We start from the raw sequence: 21,579 nt of genomic DNA, 5'->3' as shown, positions 1-21,579 counted from the left end.
AGGCAGCAACTTATTAAAAGTGAAAAGTACAAGAAGAAGAAAAAGTGCGTTTTACAGTTGATAATATCACACGGAAATTGGAAATAGTGGAATAATAAATTAATATTTCAAAGAGATTCGATGCTGTTGATTCCTAATAACTATATTCAATATATTAATAAAACATGTCTTTTATTGAAGATAAAATTGCTTATAGAAATAAATAAAATTGTATTTAAAAACGAAGGTAAGCAGTTCCAATTATGAAGTAAAAGTTTTACCACAAATGTGTAAGATTTGTCGAAATGAATGAAAAAATTTCAATAAAATCATTCCATATATAAATTCAAATTAGTTAAATTTTTTCATTCTGTAGTATAGTGGTATATAAATATAGGAAAATGTTAACTAATATATGGAATGCATTATTCCTAATTTCTACGAAAATCACATCGTTCAAACAAATAAAAATGTCTTTGGCGCTATACGAAGTTCAACTTTCTTCACAATGAGTTCATTTTAACTTAAAGAAGGGGTCACTTTTTTCTGGGTGTAGGGAAAATTGTTTGGGAATGTATGGGAAAGTAGGGAACTTTTTTTGTCCTTGTAGGGTAAACCGAACATTTTCCCTGCCAACATTGACTATGAGCTATAGTCAGATTGATACAAAGCACCCATAGACATGTACCCCTTAATTTTCTTAAATATGCAACTGCGGTTTATCTCCCAGAACTATATGTTACCCCACAAATGCTTATGATTACTAATTCTGTAATGGTGTTTTAGGGTATGATATAGTCGGCCCCGCCCGACTTTCTACTTTACTTACTTCTTTTTAAATAAATATTATCTGTCTACAATAGAATTTAGAATAAACTGTTGTTTTGTAAACAACAATTTCCTAAAAAAAGCGCATATAAGAAACAAAATTGCGGTTTCTCTGGCTTCCTTATATCCGTTACCAACTGTATTTGAAATTATCGAACATATAATATTTGTGTTCCTTTACTTTACTCTTAGTTAAAGTAGTAAATGAGAGGAATTGCAAAAGTCCTTTCAGAGTACAAAATTTGGTAGAATGTACAGGTCAGGATTGATTAAGAAGACAATTTTTACCTTTTTTACATTTGAGTATAGAAAGCAGCGCAGTACCCCCGCGATACATTTGGTACCTTTTACAAGGTCATAAATTAAAATATTAACGCTAGTCCAAAACCTTTTTTCTTAACGGTAGTTAGAATTGACATTCATCGTTAGTTTATTTATACTAAAAATGGAAATTTCGTGTCCAACTAGACTTCGTAATATTACACAGTAAAAGTTCAGTAACGCTAAGAAACTTCTTCATACGTTCGAGAAAATACGTATTCCTTATTATTATATTTGCTTCAGTCAATTTACGAACTCATTGGCAGTTCTTAACCATTTCGCTGGTAATGGCCGCAATTTACTTCCACCGAGTTAATTTTATTCATCAATAGTTAAATTTAACTAACTGTGAGTAAAATTTTGAACTACTGAATATTATGGAATTTACTTGTAGTTACACCGTTCAATTTTCTGAGTGTGACTGAGATGAGAAATTTATGAATTACTTCATAATTAGTGTAGAAGTACTACAATAAATGTATGGTCTTTACTGAACTGAGAAGTTACGAGTAATTCACTACAATTTCAAGAATGCTATTCATCATCCCCGGGTTGTCAGATAAATGTAAAATTTTTTTCATTGTTATCAATATTTGTCTCGATATGAGAAAATATGCAAAGATCCGCATGAATAATTTAAGAAATTCTTGCCATTAATTTTCTCTCATCATTTGAAAGCAATTTCAACATTTCCAATTTTTTTTTTTATAAAGCAATGCTGAAATTCTACTTAGGTACACATTACAATCATTGGAACCCTTATTAGTTTTCAATAATATATTGATTTGCTTTGGAACTTAAACTTGTCAAGTAAGACTTATCCAAAGACATTTGGTTTATATAACTGTTAAGGCCCCAATGTACGTAAACTTGTAAAATACTCCACTATGGCAAGTAAGCCCTTGTAGCAGTGGCGGTGGGTAGCAATGATAAAAAGCTATCACAATGAGCAAAATTTAACTAAGAAGAAGAAACTAAGTAGCGGCAACAGCAGAAAACTTAAACTGCAAAATAAGGCTGTAGTGGCGTTTATTTCACTTTTCATACTAAGCCCAGGCCCAGTCGTTTAAAGACTCTCGATCATCACACACTATGGTCTCCTCCTCCATAATTTTGTCTTAACAACAGCAACGGGAATTAGCCATAAAAAGATTCATTCCTTTGTCAATGTACCGCGCGCAGAACACCGCTATAAGTTACGTGACAACCTATTGAGGGAACAGCCTATAGGTTATCGGGCAATGTAATGCATTCGAAACGGTCACCCAAAACCTAAAAAAACACAAGAAAAAAGTTTAAGTGAAGGTGCACTTGTAATAAACCCAGTATTCCCCTAAGGAATACATCGATCCACTAACATATGAGCGTAGTTACTTTTTTTTCGTTTTTGTCTTCTGCAAAAAAATAAAAGAAAAAGTTCAAAAGGTGGTTATCCATAACCACCAACGTCTGTCGATGGTTCCATCCTCATTATCATGGAAGAAGTTACGTTTATTTAAGGCAACCGGTTACCTTTTCGATACGGTGTTTATTTTTCTCGATTTCCTTCTTTGGTCAACGATGCAACCAACAATGGTGAAACTACACCAGTGATTAACCCAGTCACCATTGGCCACGTATTGTTTCATAATCGTTATTATATTGAATTGAAATTCGAATTGAATCGGGATGCAAACAATACAAATTTTAAATTCGTATGTCATTCAAATGTGCGCGAATTAGAAAAAAATTGCAAAATTAAAATATTAAAACTCAATGTAAAAATTTTAATTTCAAAAAGAACAGTTTGTGAAAAATAATTTCGAATATGAAAGTGAAATGAAAATTTTATAAAATTTAATCTTCAAAAGAACAGATCAAATGCTGAAATAGTTCCACATTTCAATTAAAAACCTCCCCCACAATCACCAAAACTAAAAGTGGATGACTACAAGGAGGGTAGTCCCACAGTTCCTGAGAAAAATGTCATTACTCTGCCGGATGGATCTATTGGCACATTCTATTTTCTATTTACTGATGCTAGTGTTCCTTCTTGTTGTGGGCAGCTGCAGTTTGAGTTCGGCATTTGTCCCAATACGGCAAAATCGTGAGATCATCATAACAGATGCGGTATGTTTCTAAATTATCCTCATTATTGTCAGCCTCTATTGAACTTCTAACCGTTAGCATTTTTGAATTCCATATGTCGATGTTTGAGCCATGAGCCATGAGTTCATTCAGCTGCCCGTTGTCTCTGTGTCAGTTGTGAAACAATTCGGTTTGGTTGATTTCTATCCGAATGCAATTCATAAAATGTATCTTTGCAATGTCCCAAACAGACAAGCCCAGATGTATGATTACCTCAAAGTTTTAATGTGCGCATGCGTAAATCTTAACCCATATCTGAATTCGGTTTAATACTTAAAAGACGCATAAAAATCTTAAAGCACTACCCATGCAAGTAATACTTGCAGTATATAATTATAGGTTGCATCAATACACAGCGACAATTTTGAAATACATAATTCTTTATATTCTTTTAAAAGCTATTGTGCGTTGAAATAGGTATTAGGGCCAGTTCGAAGCCGATTTTTTTACTATCGTTCGTAAAAATGTTAATGGTATTTTCTTCTTCCTTTCGTAAAGAAAAAAAAAAAAATTATGTTATTTTTCTGAAATATCATAAACATTTTGTATATAGTTACAAATTTTTGTTAAACAATCTAATTAAATGCCCAAATAGCAATAGTGAAATAATGGCATTCATTATTGGGTAATACTTTAATTTTTAATAAATATCGGTTTGGTATCCCTCTTATTCATAAAGGTGGATACTATGTTCGGTTTCCACGCCAAAAACCTGCTTATTTCTATAACCTAAAACATATCGTTCTAATGGGGCAGTCCTTAATCTGATTTATTGTTATGAAAATTTTAAAAACAAGTGTGAAGCATACACAATTTACACTAGTATTCAACACGGTGGAACATTATGACACGTACTAGCATTTGCATATATGTACATACATAAGGACAGACGGACACGAAGCAAACAGACAGAAAGACAAGTAATAACAAAGGAGAATATGTTTTTAATTTGATTTTTCTTGGGCCTAATGGCTGTCATTCCACCAGGTCTGACAAAAGTCTGGCAAAAACAAAAAAAATTGGCAGACGCCAGTCGTTTTTATTTCAAGGTTTTCGTGTTCCCTCTTCTGGTGTCAGACCGAACATGACTGGACATGACATGATCAGGTTTTTACAGTGAGACATTTGTCATGTGGGGTGGATACAATTGGTAGTAAACAACTAAAAGGAATTGATGATGGCACTCCCATAAGGCAGTAGTTTTTGTTTTATAATAATCCACTGAAAAAAATCTAAATGGCTTTATTGAAATTGTCAATGAGTTAAAAAAAAAAAAAAAAACTAATAAATCAATAGGCCGGGGACAGTAGCCAATTTTTTTAGCAAACAGTTATATTTGTAAAAGCCAATTCGAAAACAATATAAATATTACTAGGCAAACATAATAAAATGATTACACTGAAAAAATATTTTTTTGCTATTAATAACAAAATTAATTTTTAATTGAAATTGGCTCAAGCACAGAAATTATGAAATCAATCGGCACAGTCAATTAAATAATTAGTTGATCCAATTAAATTTCCAATATATATTTGACTACGACTGGTCTTTGTAGCAGTGCATGAATATTAGAGCCGTGACATCTATTTAAGCAAACTGTGGTGATCACTTTGCGGGCTCAATTTTCTTCGGATTACGTTTTCTGAATATGTATCATATTTTTATTGGGGTACACATAAAAAAATAAAATATGAATTTGTATATAAATTGGAAAATTTTTGAAAAATTTATGGACTCTTCCATAAAATATATGTACGTTTAGGTAATATATTTTTGTGTAAATCTTTCATACAATTCATGAAACTTTACATATTATAGCCAAAAATAGTGGCTCTTAACGTAAGAGAACCACAACATATTGTTACTCTCATAAGTATATAATATATAAGTACATATTTTTTCAGCATCGAAAAATATGTATAATTCATTTATAATATAAAAATTTTCAATAATATAATGTTCATTCATAGTCATTCCATACCAGTATTTTTTTATACCATCCACCATAGGATGGGGGTATATTGACTTTGTCATTCCGTTTGTAACACATCGGAATATTGCTCTAAGACCCCATAAAGTATATATATTCTGGGTCGTGGTGAAATTCTGAGTCGATCTGTGCATGTCCGTCCGTCCGTCCGTCTGTTGAAATCACGCTAACTTCCGAACGAAACAATCGATCGACTTGAAACTTGGCACAAGTAGTTGTTATTGATGTAGGTCGGATGGTACTGCAAATGGGCCATATCGGTCCACTTTTACGTATAGCCCCATATAAATGGACCCCCAAATTTGGCTTGCGATTGCTCTAAGAGAAGCAAATTTCATCCGACCCGGCTGAAATTTGGTACATGGTGTTAGTATATGGTCTCTAACAACCATGCAAAAATTGGTCCATATCGGTCCACTTTTACGTATAGCCCCCATATAAACGGACCCCCCAAATTTGGCTTGCGATTGCTCTAAGAGAAGCAAATTCCATCCGATCCGGCTGAAATTTGGTACATGGTGTTGATATATGTTCTCTAATGACCATGCAAAAATTGTTCCACATCGATCCATAATTATATATAGCCCCCATATAAGCCGATCCCCAGATTTGACCTCCGGAGCCTCTTAGAGGAGCAAAATTCATCCGATCCGGTTGAAATTTGGTACGTGGTGTTAGTATATGGTCTCTAACAACCATGCAAGAATTGGTCTATATCGGTCCATAATTATATATAGCCCCCATATAAATCGATCCCCAGATTTGTCCTCCGGAGCCTCTTGGAAGAGCAAAATTCACCCGATCCGGTTGAAATTTGGAACATGGTGTTAGAATGTGGTCTCTAATAAACACTCAAGAATTGGTCCATATCGGTCCATAATTATATATAGCCCCCATATAAACCGTTCCCCAGATTTGATCTCCGGATCATCTTGGAGGAGCAAAATTCATCCGATCCGTTTGAAATTTGCAACGTGGTGTTAGTATAAGGCCGCTAATAACCATGCCAAAATTGGTCTATATCGGTATATAGTTATATAAAGCCGATCCCCAATCACACAAAAATTGGTCCATATCGGTTCATAATCATGGTTGCCACTCGAGCCAAAAATAATCTACCAAAATTTTATTTTTATAGAAAACATTGTCAAAATGTTATTTCTATAGAAAATTTTGTCAAAATTTTATTTCTATAGAAAATTTTGTCAAAATTTTATTTCTATAGAAAATTTTGATAAAATTTTATTTCTATAGAAAATTTTTTCAAATTTTATTTCTATAGAAAATTTTGTCAAAATTTTACTTCTATAGAAAATGTTGTCAAAATTTTATTTTGTCAAAATTTTATTTCTACAGAAACTTTAAAGTTAATTATATACGTATTTAATCGGTCTTTTTTAGTTTAATATATACCACGTATGGACTATGTGGTATATATTACGGTGTTAGGAAGTTTTAAGATACCTTGCCATCGGCTTCAGTACACTGTTAGAAAAATATGTTTTTCATATGTTCCGATATAAACAAAATGTGTTTCGGGCACAATTTTTAAACACAATATATTTAAGTGCAAACATGTAATGTTCCTAAACTAACACTAAATGTTTGGGACATCTATGTTAATATGTTAGAATATATTATGTTTGTGGCATGAATGTTTCATAAAAATCATATGTGTGAATACAAACATATATAAATTTACAAATTTCGACTAAACATACATATGTTGTGATATTTTATTCAAAGCGACAGAGAGAGTATAGAGAGAAATAGAGATGGAAACCGGGAGAGTTGACGAAAGATATCAATATAACACAGCAAAAGAGTCAAAAGAGAACAATTTCTGTGAAACCGATTGTATGTTGTTTCGGAAAACTGTTTTATGATAAGGCCAAAAATTTGATATGTTTAAGTCTAAATATTATTTAATTTGAATAAAGAGAATAGACATTAGGAACCAAGAGAATAGACATTTGAAAAACAAACAGCATATGTTTTCGCCTTGAGAGCAGCATTTTATGTATGTGTGGACGTGCGTTGGGTTTATCATTTTGGCATTATGGGCACAATTTTTTTCTTGGTTCGTTAAAAGAAATCAGGGGTCTTCATAAAAATAACGAAAGGGCACTATACTCTTTTTAGAGTTGGGACAGTAAAATGAAATAAGGAGGAAATAGTGAAAAATTACACAGTAAAATGTAAAAAAACAAACTTTAGTTCCTCTTTATTAAAAAGTAGTCCACGAGGAGTTGACGGACACCATCAAATATAAAAGCGGGCATTAAGTTCGAGTTTTACAGCTAAAACAATTTAAAACGTTTATTTTCTTTAAAATGAATTATTAAAGAAAAATAAAAGGCATTTTAGAGCGATGGTGTTAAATGCTAGTAAAAAACTGTTCACTCCTAAATAAATTTATGTTTATATTATAAAATTATGTATGTATGTTTATACTCGACTCCACGTTCTTCTTTTGTTAGTTTTTGAAGTCCTTCCAAATTTTAAAGTTTTGTACAAAAACAGTTTTTTATTACAAGATTGTTATTTTTGCAATAAAAAATAATATTTTATCCAAAAATCAGTCAATTTCGTTTATATCAAGCACTGTTACTGACTATAAATCTTTAATAACGCACATTTCGAAGTTTCATTTAAAAAAAATTAATATAGTATAAATATAAATGTGTAAATTAAAAAAAAAAAAAAAAAAAAAAAAATGTTCGGTCGGAGCAGGGGTTGAACCCACGACCCTTTGCATGCAAGGCAGACATGCTAACCACTGATCCACGTGGCAAACAAATGTATGTTTCTGTTAAATAATGTTATGTTTGCATGGGCTCGTGGGCGCTGCAAACTATGCTATATAAATGTAACTTAAAACGATAATTATCTACTGGTGACTATAACAGCTACGTAGCCCAGTGGATAGTGTGTTGGCTTATAAACTGTATGGTCCTCGGTTCGATTCTCCGTGCAGGCGAAAGGTAAAATTTTAAAAATTTATAAAAGTGAATAATTTCTTCAACATTATTTGTATTACAGAAAAAGGTGCCAATAACTATAAAATTTCGTGGAAGTGAAAATTACGAGTATGTTAGGGAATGAGCACAATCGTGTTTGGGAAAAATTCTTCCAAGCATATAATATTTTTGGCTCAAAATGCTTCCAAACATATAATATGTTCACATAAAACAAACATATTAATGTTTCGGCAGTATGCAATAATATATGTGCTTCCTGCAAAATATGTTTGGAACATATGTTAAAGAAGCGATTTTTTTTGAGGGTGTAGAAGTTTCTACGCAATCCATGGTGGAGGGTACATAAGCTTCGGCCTGGCCGAACTTACGGCCGTATATACTTGTTTTAAATTATGAACTCTTTCAATACAATTTATGAATTCCGAGTTTGGAAAGTTTTTGTGAACACTATAAATAAAATAAATGTATTACTTTTAGTGAGTATATTTTACAGGCATTGAAACCTCTGAAAGATGAACACCCACGGTCGCCTAAATTTTATCCACATTTGGGAGGTGTCCAGTTAACGTCTCCCGACAATTGTCCACATTTGGGAGGTGTCCGATTTTCAGAGTGTCCATGTTTGAGAGGTTTCACTGTATATACATTTTTTTAGTGATCCCTACTTTACGAAATTTTAAAATATTACTAAAACTGATAACACTTGGAATTTAATAGGAAATAGGATTGCCATCTTCTTTGTAATACAATATTTGTGGTTTGTCACACACACACAAAGTGGCAAACATTGTTCCAAAGACTTATGAAACCTACACTTTACGAAACTTTGTTTGCAATCACCCTTATATCTATTGTGGTTATAGGTAGACGACTATGCCATCCATTTATTCAATTATATCTTGATGTAATTCCAATTTCCTATTTAGAGATTAGAAAAAAGCCAAACAAACATCTTCAGTTAGCATTTAAAGATTACAGCGATTAAATAAAACCCTCTTCTTGGATTTGTTTGCTATTTGCCTTTCGTCAGATGGGCCGGTCACATTAATGCTACGATCATGCTTTGCGGTTTGCGCATGTGCGACTTGAATGTAGGTTTATGTTGTCATTGAGAGTGCAAAGGAATCACCTCAAAATGTCGTTCTCGTAAAATTTAAATGTGGCCGCGTACGTGACTCACGTTGAAATCTCGACATGAGTTGCTTTATGCAAATAAATAGCATTTGGGACTAATTCACGGTCACCGGTGATAAAACTCATGACGTCTTGTTGGCTGGCTGGCTGACTGGATTGACTGTATGACGGACTGACTCACGTATGCCTCAGAGGTTTACAGCTGAACGCCGTTACCGACATCGTTGTGTATCAGCACACATTTGTTTTCCTAAATTTGGGTCAAGTTTATTTATTCCGAATATAAACAAATGTCCATCTCTTTGCAGGTGCGTCGTATCCGTCACGATGGTTTTCCCGTGGAACATCATAAAGTACAGACCAAAGATGGTTATATTCTGACCCTACATCGTATACCCATCCTACAAGAGTTTCCCAATGGCAGTCGTCATGTGATAAGAAGGCCGGTGGTTTTTATGTTAGCCGGTATCTATGCCTCCTCCGATGCTTGGCTACTCAATGGCCCTGAGAATTCATTACCCTATTTACTCTCCCGACATGGGTATGATGTTTGGCTGGGAAATAATCGTGGTAATATTTACTCGCGACATAATATCTTTCACAACGCCAGCGAACCAGAGTTTTGGAACTTTTCGTGGCATGAGATGAGCATCTATGATATGACCGCCATGGTGGATTTTATACGAGCCTATACCGGCGAAAGAAGAATGCACTTTATTGGAATTTCACAAGCTGGTACTGTGTTCTTGGTGTTAAATTCAATGCTGCCACAATATAATCAGGCCTTTAAGACAGCTACCTTACTAGCGCCAGTGGCATATGTAAGCAATACCAAAAGTCGATTGGCAAAGGTAGTAGGTCCCCTATTGGGGACTAGAAATTATGTTTCGAAAGTCTTGGAAGGAGTTGAGATGGTCTCCACAAATAAATATGTCAAGAAATTACTGTCTATGGCTTGTTTGGAAAATGAGAGGCCATTGGTGTGTGTCAGTCGTTTGTGGCCAGCAGCGGGATATGATACTCAGCTATTGAATAAGGTAAGTAAGAAGCTTTGATATTCACAAAGATTTTTTAAATGGTTAGAGTATTTTATGATGAAATCAAAGTATCTGACTGGCAATCATGTTTATGTTTGGTGAGAAAACAATATTTTTGCGACAAACATTTTGCCCGTCCAAAAATAATATTCGTAACACACAAACATTTTCCTGACTCATGGAAATTCCATGATTCAAAAATATCGAAAGTCGGTGCGTAACTGTAGTTCATTCTTACTATTTTTGAGAAGTGTACTTCTGCTTGTGTTAGGATTGAACTTATTGGTATGCCATTGAAATTTTACTGGCATTTATAGTTCATAAAATTTTTGAGACATACTTGGAAAAAAGGAAAATTCGTTGGACTGGGGAAAGTTACTTATAAAAATTTAAAAATTAACTAAAAATATTTTTTTTGCAATAAATATAAGTTAATTTTAGCATCAGTTTGACAAGTGATTTTTTTCTGTGAAGGTATGTCACCTTGTTAGATACCGGTATAATCCAGTAAGCCATTACGGTCCGATATAGTGGCAAATATTGGTCAATATAAATAATGCATTTTTACATCTTTGTCCAATCATATTTAATTCGATACTAATAATTGCAATTTTTTCACAGACCCTACTACCAGATATTATGGCAAACTTTCCCGTTGGTGGTTCTTTCAAACAAATGATGCACTATTTCCAAGGTTACATGTCCAAGAAATTTCGCCAATACGATTATGGTCCAGAACAAAATTATCTGCGTTATCATCAGCTGGAGCCACCCGAATACTGTTTGGAGAATGTCAATGTGCCAACGACAATATATTATGCTGAAAATGATTATATTGTATCAGTTGAAGATATTTGGAAATTAATTCGTCGTCTCCGTAGTATTTATGCTGTCTACAAATTGCCCCATAAACGATGGAACCATTTTGATTTCATTTGTGGTCTGGGAGTACGAGAAATCATTTTCGATAATATTGTTCGAAGTTTGCTATCTTACGAATATGGTTAACCACTGTATTTAGCTAATTTAGCCCTAATTAATTGTATTGTATTAACAATAGTTTTCAACAAGATGATGCCAAATATTTTTATTTAATGTTAATATGTATAACTTGTGATAGATTTATATTAGTAAATTGTATAAGTAACTGCAATTTTTAATATATAAAATAAATTAAAATAGGCAAATTACGTAAAAATAATAAAGTATGCTAATGTAGATTATTTTGTACAGTACAGACAGAAAAAATTATTAGTTTTACATTTTAAATAACTTTTTTTTTCAATTTGACAAAAAGTATTAACTTATTTGTAACATGTTGCAATTAAAAAACTATTTTGTTAAACTTTTGTAAAATAAACCTACATTTTCTTTCATTGTGGGTTCACTTTTGTTGGATGGGGGTAAAATTTTATAGAATTTCAATTTCAAATCATATAAAAGTCATTGTTTCATTGGATTTTCTTGCACGCCTGAAATTCTATATATTTGCAACTAATACGCTAGGACGAAAAATGTAGACAACCCAGAAAAGAATATATTTTCAATTAAAACTGAAAACTTTTTCAATAAAAAACAATTTATACAATTAACTTTTTAATAAACTACGAAAATTAACTCAATTAAGTCAATGAATGTATTTTTAAAATGTTTAATTAAAAAATTAATTGATATAATTTTTTTTTTATCAAAATTAAAACAAAAAGTTTATTAAGAAAGTGATTGTAAATATTTATTGCAATAGTTTAATGAAAAAATTAATTGATACAGTAATTTTTAAAACTACAACCTCACATTTAGTTAAGAAAATAAGTGAAAAAGTGTGCGTTTTTTAAACTATTTATTGTTTAACTCATTTAATTAAAAGTTTAACTTAATAATTAATTGAGTTTTCCAATCACCATAAATTAATTTTTTGATAGAATCAATTAAACAACTAATTGATACTATCAAAATTATATTAAATTTTTAATCAATTTCATTTTTAATCGAACCCAATCCATTAATTTTTAATCAAATATTTTGTATGCCCAATTTAAACTGTGATTGATACTGTGATTTTTGTGATTGAAAACATTTCAATAAAAACATTAATTTCGTTATTGAATCAGAAAAAAATGTGTGAAGACAGGACGTCGTCTTATACCCTTTGTGCCCCACAATTAAGAGGATATTAATTATCTGAAAATGTCACCTGAATTTGCAAGTGAATAAAAGTGAAGTTCATTAGCTTATCTGTTTGGTTTTAGGAACTTATATGAAATAAGATTCCCTGAAATTGAACAACACTAACTTTCATATAGAAATGCAATTAGATTTCGATTATTTATCGCAACAACATTGATAAGATTACACAATTTTGTTTATTTTTATAAAAAAAAACACATTGCGTGTTTATATTCAAAATGTACATCGTATATTCTGCTCTACAGATTTACAATCTAGGGTCACTAGACTCCAAAGATTTTTCATAGTCATTACAAGCATTGATTATTGGAATGTTAATCATCTCCTTAACATTGATGTGCCATGCAAACTCCCCATGAGCCATAGTGGTTCCAGGGAAATGAATCATGGTAGGCGTATTTGGCAAAAGGGTTGCTATATACTCCACATCTTTAACATCGGCCAAAGTATCCGCATCACTGTAGTACAAGAAAAGATTCGAAGTAATTTGTCCCACATTATAGTCTGGCGGAGTGTCACGACCATATTTCTTACGATTCTGTGCTACACCATAATCAAACTGGCAGAAACGGCCAGATTCATATTCCTGCATATAATGAAGAACTTGCGACGATGAAGCTCCAGCGGGATGAGTTTCAGTCAACATAGGTAATGCGGTTTGATTCATATTACCCACATCGGTATCACCATTTAGAAGATGGACAAGATTACTGCACATGAATGTCATAATCGGATGTTTGGTGCACAGAAGTTTATACAAATCCTCTATGAATCTAGCGTGCATAACTTCTGTGGTGTCAAGCATGCGGGTGATTCGATTTGGACGCCCTATGAAACGGCGGGTATATTTGGCCCATAGAGTTTTCATATTACCCATGAATGCTACAGGAGCCAATAAATGGGCCGTTTTAATTTTCTCATTATATTCAGGTCTCTCGGACATGAGTACAAAATAGACCGTTGTACCCTGAGAATGACCGGTATAATGTATTGCAGTTTCTCCAGTTGTGGCCAACATATAATCGATCATAGCCGCAATATCAAGAACACCGATTTCATGCCAACTAAATCTCCAGAAATACGGATGATTGGTAGAAAGGCGGGTATTGTTACGAGAATACGTATTACCACGAGCATTGCCCAGCCAAACATCATAACCAGCATCGGCTAACATAAAGGCGAGAGCATCATTGGGTCCACTCAAAATCCAAGCATCTGAACAAGAAATCAAACCATGTTGAAGGAGTATTGCAGGTTTTTTCTCATTTTGATTTTGCAATTTGTGCGAATAGGGTATACGAAACATTCCAATCACATAATTATCATCAGTTTCCACTCTATGGAATTCAGCTGGATAGCCATGTTCCTTAATACGATCGGCCTATTAGAATTATGAATATAGGATTATTTTACTAATGAATGAAATATAAAGCAGATCCTTACTAACCGTAGTTTTTATAATTTTCTCATTTGGTTCATCGTATTCAATGGGTTGTGCGAAAGCTAATGGTGTTAAAGAAAGCAACGTAAGAAACGTGAAATGGATGCCTCTCATAGCTACCAATTTTTGATAAATGGTTCCCATATCTAATGCTACCTCTATAAATACTTTTTGCCAAAACAAATTCCAATAGAAATTATTTTTTCTTGTAGTTAATCTACATTGAATATTTGTGTGTTTTTATTATATAGATTAAACTCTCCATTTAAATTGCTACTAATACTTCATAGGTATTGTATATTAGAGTGACACAACATGGCACTGAGACAAAAAAATACAACGCTTGAGATGGAACAGGTTCTGAAGAGATTATCCAAAACGGGTATAGTGCCTAAGGACTTATCTTACAAAAAATGTTCTACGACTGATACTTTGGAATGAGCCCAAGTCATATTTAAAAGTATTAATTTTGCCCTGTCACGCGGAAAACAATATTGCCGTGAGGCCAAAGATTTCATGACTTTAAAATGCGACTCCGAATTTTGCTTAGTATAAAAGGTTGGCTGATAAGTCCCCGGTCTGACACATAGATGGCGTAGCTAGTATTAAATGCATATTATTTTTTTATAGTACCAACCTTCAAATGATTCGTGTCAAAATTTGACGTCTGTAAGTCAATTAGTTTGTGAGATAGAGCGTCTTTTGTGAAACAACTTTTGGTATTGTGAAAAAAATGGAAAAAAAGGAATTTCGTGTTTTGATAAAATACTGTTTTCTGAGGGAAAAATACGGTGGAAGCAAAAGCTTGGCTTGATTATGAGTTTCCGGACTCTGCCCCAGGGAAATCAACAATAATTGATTGGTATGTAAAATTCAAGCGTGGTGAAATGAGCACAGAGGACGGTGAACGCAGTGGACGCCCGAAAGAGGTGGTTACCGACGAAAACATCAAAAAAATCCACAAAATGATTTTGAATGACCGTAAAATGAAGTTGATCGAGATAGCAGAGGCCTCAAAGATATCAAAGGAACGTGTTGGTCATATCATTCATCAATATTTCGATATGCGGAAGCTCTGTGCAAAATGGGTGCCGCGCGAGCTCACATTTGACCAAAAACAACAACGTGTTGATGATTCTGAGCGGTGTTTGCAGCTGTTAACTCGTAATACACCCGAGTTTTTCCGTCGATATGTGACAATGGATGAAACTTGGCTCCATCACGGCTGAATGGACAGCAACCGGTGAACCGTCTCCGAAGCGTGGAAAGACTCAAAAGTCCGCTGGCAGAGTAATGGCCTCTTGTTTTTGGGATGCGCATGGAATAATTTTTATCGATTATCTTGAGAAGGGAAAAACCATCAACAGTGACTATTATATGGCGTTATTGGAGCTTCGAATTGCTTCCCCACCCACCGTATTCTCCAGATCTGGCCCCCAGCGACTTATTCTTGTTCTCAGACCTCAAAAGGATGCTCGCAGGGAAAAAAATTGGCTGCAATGAAGAGGTGATCGCCGAAACTGAGGCCTATTATGAATTCGGCTTCAAATTGCTTCCCCACCAACCGTATTCACCAGATCTGGCCCCCAGCGACGTTTTCTTGTTCTCACACCTCAAAAGGATGCTCGCAGGGCTGCAATTAAGAGGTGATCGCCGAAACTGAGGCCTATTTTGAGGCAAAACCGAAGGAGTACTACCAAAATGGTATCAAAAAATTGGAAGGTCGTTATAATCGTTGTATCGCTCTTGAAGGGTACTATGTTGAATAATAAAAACGAATTTTGACAAAAAAAATTGGTTTTCTTTGTTAGACCGGGGACTTATCAGCCAACCTGTTAGAGGACGCATTTCTCTGATATTAAGTTTTTTCCATGTGCAAAAGGCAAAAAAAAACTTTACAATGAAGTTAAAATTGGGTATCCTAAAATGAAAGAAAATTTTTTGATTTTTTTGTATCATCACTTTTTTTGATTTTTTTGTATCATCACTACGTTTAAAAATAGGCGTTTAAAAATAGAAGCGTTTAAAAATAGGAGTTTTTTTCAACACTTTATTTGAAAGACATTTTTACTTGGAACATAGCGTATTTTCTACTTGTAGACGACTCCGAATTTGGAAATTTAAATTGTCGTTAACATGATTTTTAAGGACTCTGATAGCACATGTAGAAAAAAGCTGAAAAAACGAATAAATTAAACTTTGTTTCCTAGAATCAAGTACACAAAACATAAATTTAAAAGAGAACTGTGTCTTAAATTTGTCATTACTTCAATTCTCCGCGTCTATTTTTAATAGGACATTTTTTTTCAACACCTTATTTGAAAGGCTTTCGTTAACATTATGAATAATTTAAACTTTGTTTCCTAGAATCAAGTACGCAAAACTTAAATGTCCTTACTTCAATTCTACGCGTCTTTGGCACCAATGGAATCATTACGATAAAGACAAAATCTTTAGAACCTGGCATGCTTTTTTTTCAGTGCAATGATAAACCCATGTTAAAGTGATCGGTCCTTCCATAACCAGAAATTAATAACAATATTTATTCATTTAAAATATTAATTAAATTGACAATATTATTCGTACACTCAAAAAATATTTCGCGAAAAAATAACAATATTTCATAATTTAAAATGTTAACTGATTTTTCACACACCGAAAAAATATTATCGTGAGACGAAAGAAATAATTTGAATTGTCAGCATAACGAGAGTTTTTTTTAATTTTTTCTTAAATTATAAAGGAAACTAATATCATATATATTTGTACAGACTAAAAAAAATTTATATAAAAGAAATTATATTTAGGATAAGAAATTTTTGAAAATCGATTAAAGAGATCTGTATCCAAATGTTATTTTTGTACAGACTACATTTTAGGATATGCAATTTACAATATTAAGGACAAAAACTAAACAAGCATACTTTTCCTCTGTTGGTTAAGCTACACTTGTAGTTTAGTCAATGCATGGCTTTAAGCTGAGATCAAAAAAAAAAAAAAAAAAAACAACAATAACGATTGAAGAGAAGCCAACAATAACAAACAAAACGAACAAATTTTAATTAAATCAAAATTCAGATTATTTGCTTCAAGAATTGTTTTCTTTAAATTTAGGACACGAATCTTGAGGAAGCTCCCTAGACCTAATTTAATTTTAAAGAAGCAGCATCTTTGAATCGGAATCCTTAAGGGATAGTGAAACTCGTTGAATGTGTTTTTTAGTGTAAACCTGCACCCATGGTACTAGTAATTGTTCAAACTCCTGCATTTTGAGAGTAAGATAATACAAAGATACACTCAAAAAAAGTTTACTTGGATCCGGAGATTTTGACCTTCCTTTAAGGATTTTGGTATTGATTCCGAGCCAAAGATGCGGCTTCTTTAAAATAAATACATTTTTTAGGGACCTCCCTGGCTTTAAATCTAGGATCGATAAAATTAAAATTGGATACAGATCTCATTCATCGAATTTTTATTCTCTGTTTGCGATATATTAATAAAGGTATTCATGTACAAACAAATTCCAGTTTCAAAATCCAAATTATGTAAAACCTGTTTTCTTAATGCTAAAAAAAAACTTTAAACCATAAATGCAAATCCTTAAAATAAGTCTTAGCCTATATTTGAAGCAGTTTTATCTTTTTTTATTTTTATTTTATTAAAACGTTATACATTTACAAATTTCTTAGTATGGCCTCAGCGCCATTAAGGCATTTTAGAGGCTCGTTGCCAACATATTATATAAACTTTATTTTTTAACTTTTACTTCGAATGTATTAATAATAAAAATAAAAAAACCTCAATTATATTAGGAGCTCATCAATTTTGGTTTTTAAAAATTCCTTTATTCTCGTCTTAAAAACAGAAATACTTGAAACAGACTTGATTTCACAGGGCAAATTATTAAATCTTAAACTGCCAGAATATTCAATTCTTTGCTTAGTTGTCTCACTTCTGCATAGAACAACATTTAGCAGATTATTATTACGTGTGTTAATGTTATGACTATTGAACAAGAAAGAAATTGTATGATGTCCTATTTGATGCAAACATTTGAATACATATAAAATATTTGAAGGTTATAAGTTCCATGAATTGGTAAAATATGAGGAAAAATATCCATATACAGGTTTAGCGTAGGGTACCCTATTGGCAAATTTGCCATCGCTTTCAAAGCCTTATTTTGCATTCTTTGCAGAGTCTTTAACTCCGCACTTTTCTTGTACGCATAAACTATAGCCAAATAGTTACAATGGCTCTGAACTAGAGCCTGATAAATTAAAAGCTTAGTCCTTTGGTCAAATTTGTTCCTAAACATTCGCAAAATACCAACAGCTGGGGCAATTTTGGATTTCACATATGCTATATGTTGATCCCATTCTAAATTGCTTTGTAATCTTAATCCTAAATATTTCAATGAGCCTGCCTCCCTTAATTCTTTTCCATCAACATTTATTCTAAACGTATCACTAAATCGGAATCGTGGCCTGAAACGCATTCATTTCGTCTTGGAAGCATTAATGAAAAGTTTATTAACACGAACATACTCCAATATTAGAGCGGAATCTCTCTCCATATAAGGCCTAATACCTTCTTCATGTTTATATGGATATAGTAGACATATGTCGTCAGCATATATAAACATCTTCCCATATAACAATTCAATATGTCAGTTGAGTTAAAGATGATTTCTTTAAATTAAAAATGTTTTTCTTTATTCTACTTCAAAGATCTACAACTTCAACAGAGGGACGCAAAATTTCAAGATTTGTGTCCTAAATTTAATGAAAAAAAATTTGAAACAAGGATTATAAACTTTCTTTTAATTAAAAAGTCATTAAGCCCGTTGAAAGACATCCCATATTGATTACAAATGCACACAAAGAAATAAATCTGTCCTCTGAACCAACATTTTGGATCGACAACATTTACTATTACTGGTAAAGTTAATTTCCCAAAAAAATAAATCTATTTTTATTGTGTGAAAAATGCCTATAGCATTTTTGGAATTTAAGATAAACGAGTTACTTTTGAATATGTTCCAAATTTATTTAACATTAAAAATGAATTTATTTTCAAAATCCAAATTATGATTTGTAATCATTGGTCAAAAATTTCGTTTAGTTTCAGCAATCTTGATTAGATTAAAATTTTGTTTATTATCTTGCATATCACAAATAGATTTAAACGAATTCAAATCACAATTATCCACAGGAAACTACGCCAAATACTATACTCCATATTCACCGAAAGTTCACAGTGATGATTCCTCATAAGCATTGCAAGCATTTATGATTGGAGTGTTGATCAGCTCCTTGACTTGAATATGCCAATTGAATTCACCATGCTCCATTAAATCTCCCGGGAAGTGGGTCATCGTTGGGTGATTTGGTAACAAAGAAGCCAAATATTCCACATCTTGGACATCAGCCAAAGTGTCGGCATCACTGTAATAGAAGAATAGTGTGGACGTTATTCTGGTCACATCGTAGTCCGGAGGGGTATCACGATTGTATTTCTTGCGATTTTGTTCCAAACCATGATCATATTGGCTAAATCGACCAGTTTCATACTCTTGCATATAGTGTAGAACCTGTGTGGTTGAGGCTCCAGCTGGATGTGTTTCTGAGAGATGGGCCGATACGGTCTTATTCATGTGGCCAGTATCTCGTTCATCATTTACAAGATACATTAAATTCTGGCATAAAAATTCAAGCACAGGATGGTGTGTACAGAAGACACTGTGAAGCTCGGAATAGAATGTCAAATGCATTACTTCTGTGGTGTCAAGTATACGGGTTAATCGATTAGGACGACTGATAAAACGACGAGTATATTTAGCCCATGGTGTTTTCATATGACCCATGAATGCCACTGGGGCCAATAAATGGCCCGTCTTAATTTTCTCATTATATTCAGGTCTCTCTGACATTAGAACAAAAAACACAGTGGTGCCTTGGGAATGGCCCACGTAATGTATGGCTGATTCTCCTGTTGTAACCAAAATGTGATCTATCATTGTAGCTATATCGAGTACTCCAACCTCATGCCAACTAAATCTCCAAAAGTAGGGATGGTTGGTAGAGAGTCTGGTGTTATTACGAGAGTAGGTATTGCCACGAGCATTGCCCATCCAAACATCATAACCAGCATCGGCCAATAGGAAAGCCAACGCATCATTAGGACCACTCAAAATCCAAGCATCGGAGCAAGAGGTCAAACCATGCTGTAGGAGAATGGCAGGTTTCTTGACATCTTGATTTTGTAATTTATGCGAATAGGGTATGCGGAACATGCCAATCACATAGTTGTCTTCCGTTTCGACCATGTGAACTTCCGCTGGATAACCATGTTCCTTTATACGATCGGCCTATATTATGTAGACATGTAGGCAGATGAGCAGTTCTTAACATCAATTGTCTGCGCTTACTTACTGTTGTCTTGAGTAATCTCTCTTCTGGAGTATATTCCACCGTATGAGCCGGTATTAATTGGAACCAAGAAAGTGCCAAAAATGTTCCCAGAATTCCATGTAGCCACTTCATGTTTCTGATTACAAATGCCAGTAAGTGGTGTTCGGACATTTGCTGCTACCATAAAATATTTTGGTTATCAAATCTCTCTGTGAATTTTCTAAGATAATCGACGATTTAAAATGTATTTGTTTTGTATGCAGAGAGAGATTACGTAGAACAGTGGGGACATTCACAATTTTTGTGAAAAAATTTAGGGGTATATTCGATTATCATTATCATTCGCAAATAGTCACGGTATTCGAAAATTGAGCGTTTCCCGATGTGTAATATCCCAGAAAACAAAAATTGGAAGTTGTTCCACAAACACTTAAACATTTAAAGCGCATCCCGGGATCTCCAATCGATTTTTTTCCATTTCCGATACAGTCCGTTTGGGAAAGTCTTAAAAATTACGGAATTAGACCGTCTTAAGTGAAATTTTAAGTTTTGGACAACTAAATTTCGCAAAAAAGAATATAAAATCAATAAAAAGGTAAAAATATAATAAAAGTCAAAAATTCCATCCATGTTGGGCTTTAAACCTGTACCGTTTGACTTTTTCACTTCCATGGAAAGTCATTTTGGGAAGGTTTTGCAAATTAAGAAGATTTCAAGTTTTTTTATTTTTTTTAATGATATATATATATATATATATATATATATATATATATATATATATATATATATATATATATATATATATATATATATATATATATATATATATATATATATATATATATATATATATATATATATATATATATATATATATATATATATATATATATATATATATATATATATATATGCCGAAAATAACAAAAACACAACGATGTATAAAATAAAAAGAAGAGTATTTTAAAAAAATACTTGGTAAAAAATCCACCGCTGATGAGATTCCTTTTTATAGCCGTGTCCGAAGGGCATTCCACATTACAGTGAAACCACTTAGAGCTTTGAAACACTCAAAAATGTCACCAGCATTACTGAGATGGGATAATCCACCGCTGAAAAACTGTTGGCTATTTCGATACTA

The 21,579-nt window shown here is 33.0% G+C and overlaps 3 protein-coding genes across 3 annotated transcripts; 1 reads left to right on the top strand and 2 right to left on the bottom strand.

The window, feature by feature from the left end:
- The first annotated feature begins 2,207 nt into the window (after positions 1–2,207).
- LOC142219785 (lipase 3) lies at positions 2,208–11,606 on the top strand. The gene is made up of 3 exons (XM_075288608.1): positions 2,208–3,237; positions 9,669–10,397; positions 11,019–11,606. The coding sequence occupies exons 1-3, from the start codon at positions 3,052–3,054 to the stop codon at positions 11,403–11,405; spliced, it is 1,302 nt and encodes a 433-aa protein (XP_075144723.1). The 5' UTR covers positions 2,208–3,051; the 3' UTR covers positions 11,406–11,606.
- A 1,225-nt stretch (positions 11,607–12,831) lies between these two features.
- LOC142236624 (lipase 3-like) lies at positions 12,832–14,169 on the bottom strand. The gene is made up of 2 exons (XM_075307862.1): positions 14,032–14,169; positions 12,832–13,965 (listed from the first exon to the last, which is right to left on the bottom strand). Exons 1-2 carry the CDS (start codon positions 14,167–14,169, stop codon positions 12,832–12,834), a joined length of 1,272 nt encoding a protein of 423 aa, XP_075163977.1.
- Positions 14,170–19,160: 4,991 nt separating this feature from the next.
- Positions 19,161–20,571, bottom strand: LOC142219784 (lipase 3-like). The gene is made up of 2 exons (XM_075288606.1): positions 20,460–20,571; positions 19,161–20,395 (listed from the first exon to the last, which is right to left on the bottom strand). The coding sequence occupies exons 1-2, from the start codon at positions 20,568–20,570 to the stop codon at positions 19,280–19,282; spliced, it is 1,227 nt and encodes a 408-aa protein (XP_075144721.1). The 5' UTR covers position 20,571; the 3' UTR covers positions 19,161–19,279.
- Positions 20,572–21,579: the final 1,008 nt, after the last annotated feature.

Source organism: Haematobia irritans, chromosome 1, assembly GCF_050003625.1.
Source record: "Haematobia irritans isolate KBUSLIRL chromosome 1, ASM5000362v1, whole genome shotgun sequence".
NCBI lineage: Eukaryota > Metazoa > Arthropoda > Insecta > Diptera > Muscidae > Haematobia > Haematobia irritans.
The sequence above is the reverse complement of the archived record's forward strand: the minus strand, read 5'-3'. Positions and strand labels throughout refer to the sequence as shown.

What these genes read in the sequence shown, in the direction of transcription:
- LOC142219785 (XM_075288608.1), top strand. Translation starts at nt 3,052, where the DNA reads ATGACTACAAGGAGGGTAGTCCCACAGTTCCTGAGAAAAATGTCATTA. An exon ending in AGATCATCATAACAGATGCG is followed by an intron (nt 3,238 to 9,668) that starts GTATGTTTCTAA and finishes ATCTCTTTGCAG; the next exon opens with GTGCGTCGTATCCGTCACGA. An exon ending in ATACTCAGCTATTGAATAAG is followed by an intron (nt 10,398 to 11,018) that starts GTAAGTAAGAAG and finishes ATTTTTTCACAG; the next exon opens with ACCCTACTACCAGATATTAT.
- LOC142236624 (XM_075307862.1), bottom strand. Translation starts at nt 14,169, where the DNA reads ATGGGAACCATTTATCAAAAATTGGTAGCTATGAGAGGCATCCATTTC. An exon ending in AGAAAATTATAAAAACTACG is followed by an intron (nt 13,966 to 14,031) that starts GTTAGTAAGGAT and finishes TAATTCTAATAG; the next exon opens with GCCGATCGTATTAAGGAACA.
- LOC142219784 (XM_075288606.1), bottom strand. Translation starts at nt 20,570, where the DNA reads ATGAAGTGGCTACATGGAATTCTGGGAACATTTTTGGCACTTTCTTGG. An exon ending in AGAGATTACTCAAGACAACA is followed by an intron (nt 20,396 to 20,459) that starts GTAAGTAAGCGC and finishes TACATAATATAG; the next exon opens with GCCGATCGTATAAAGGAACA.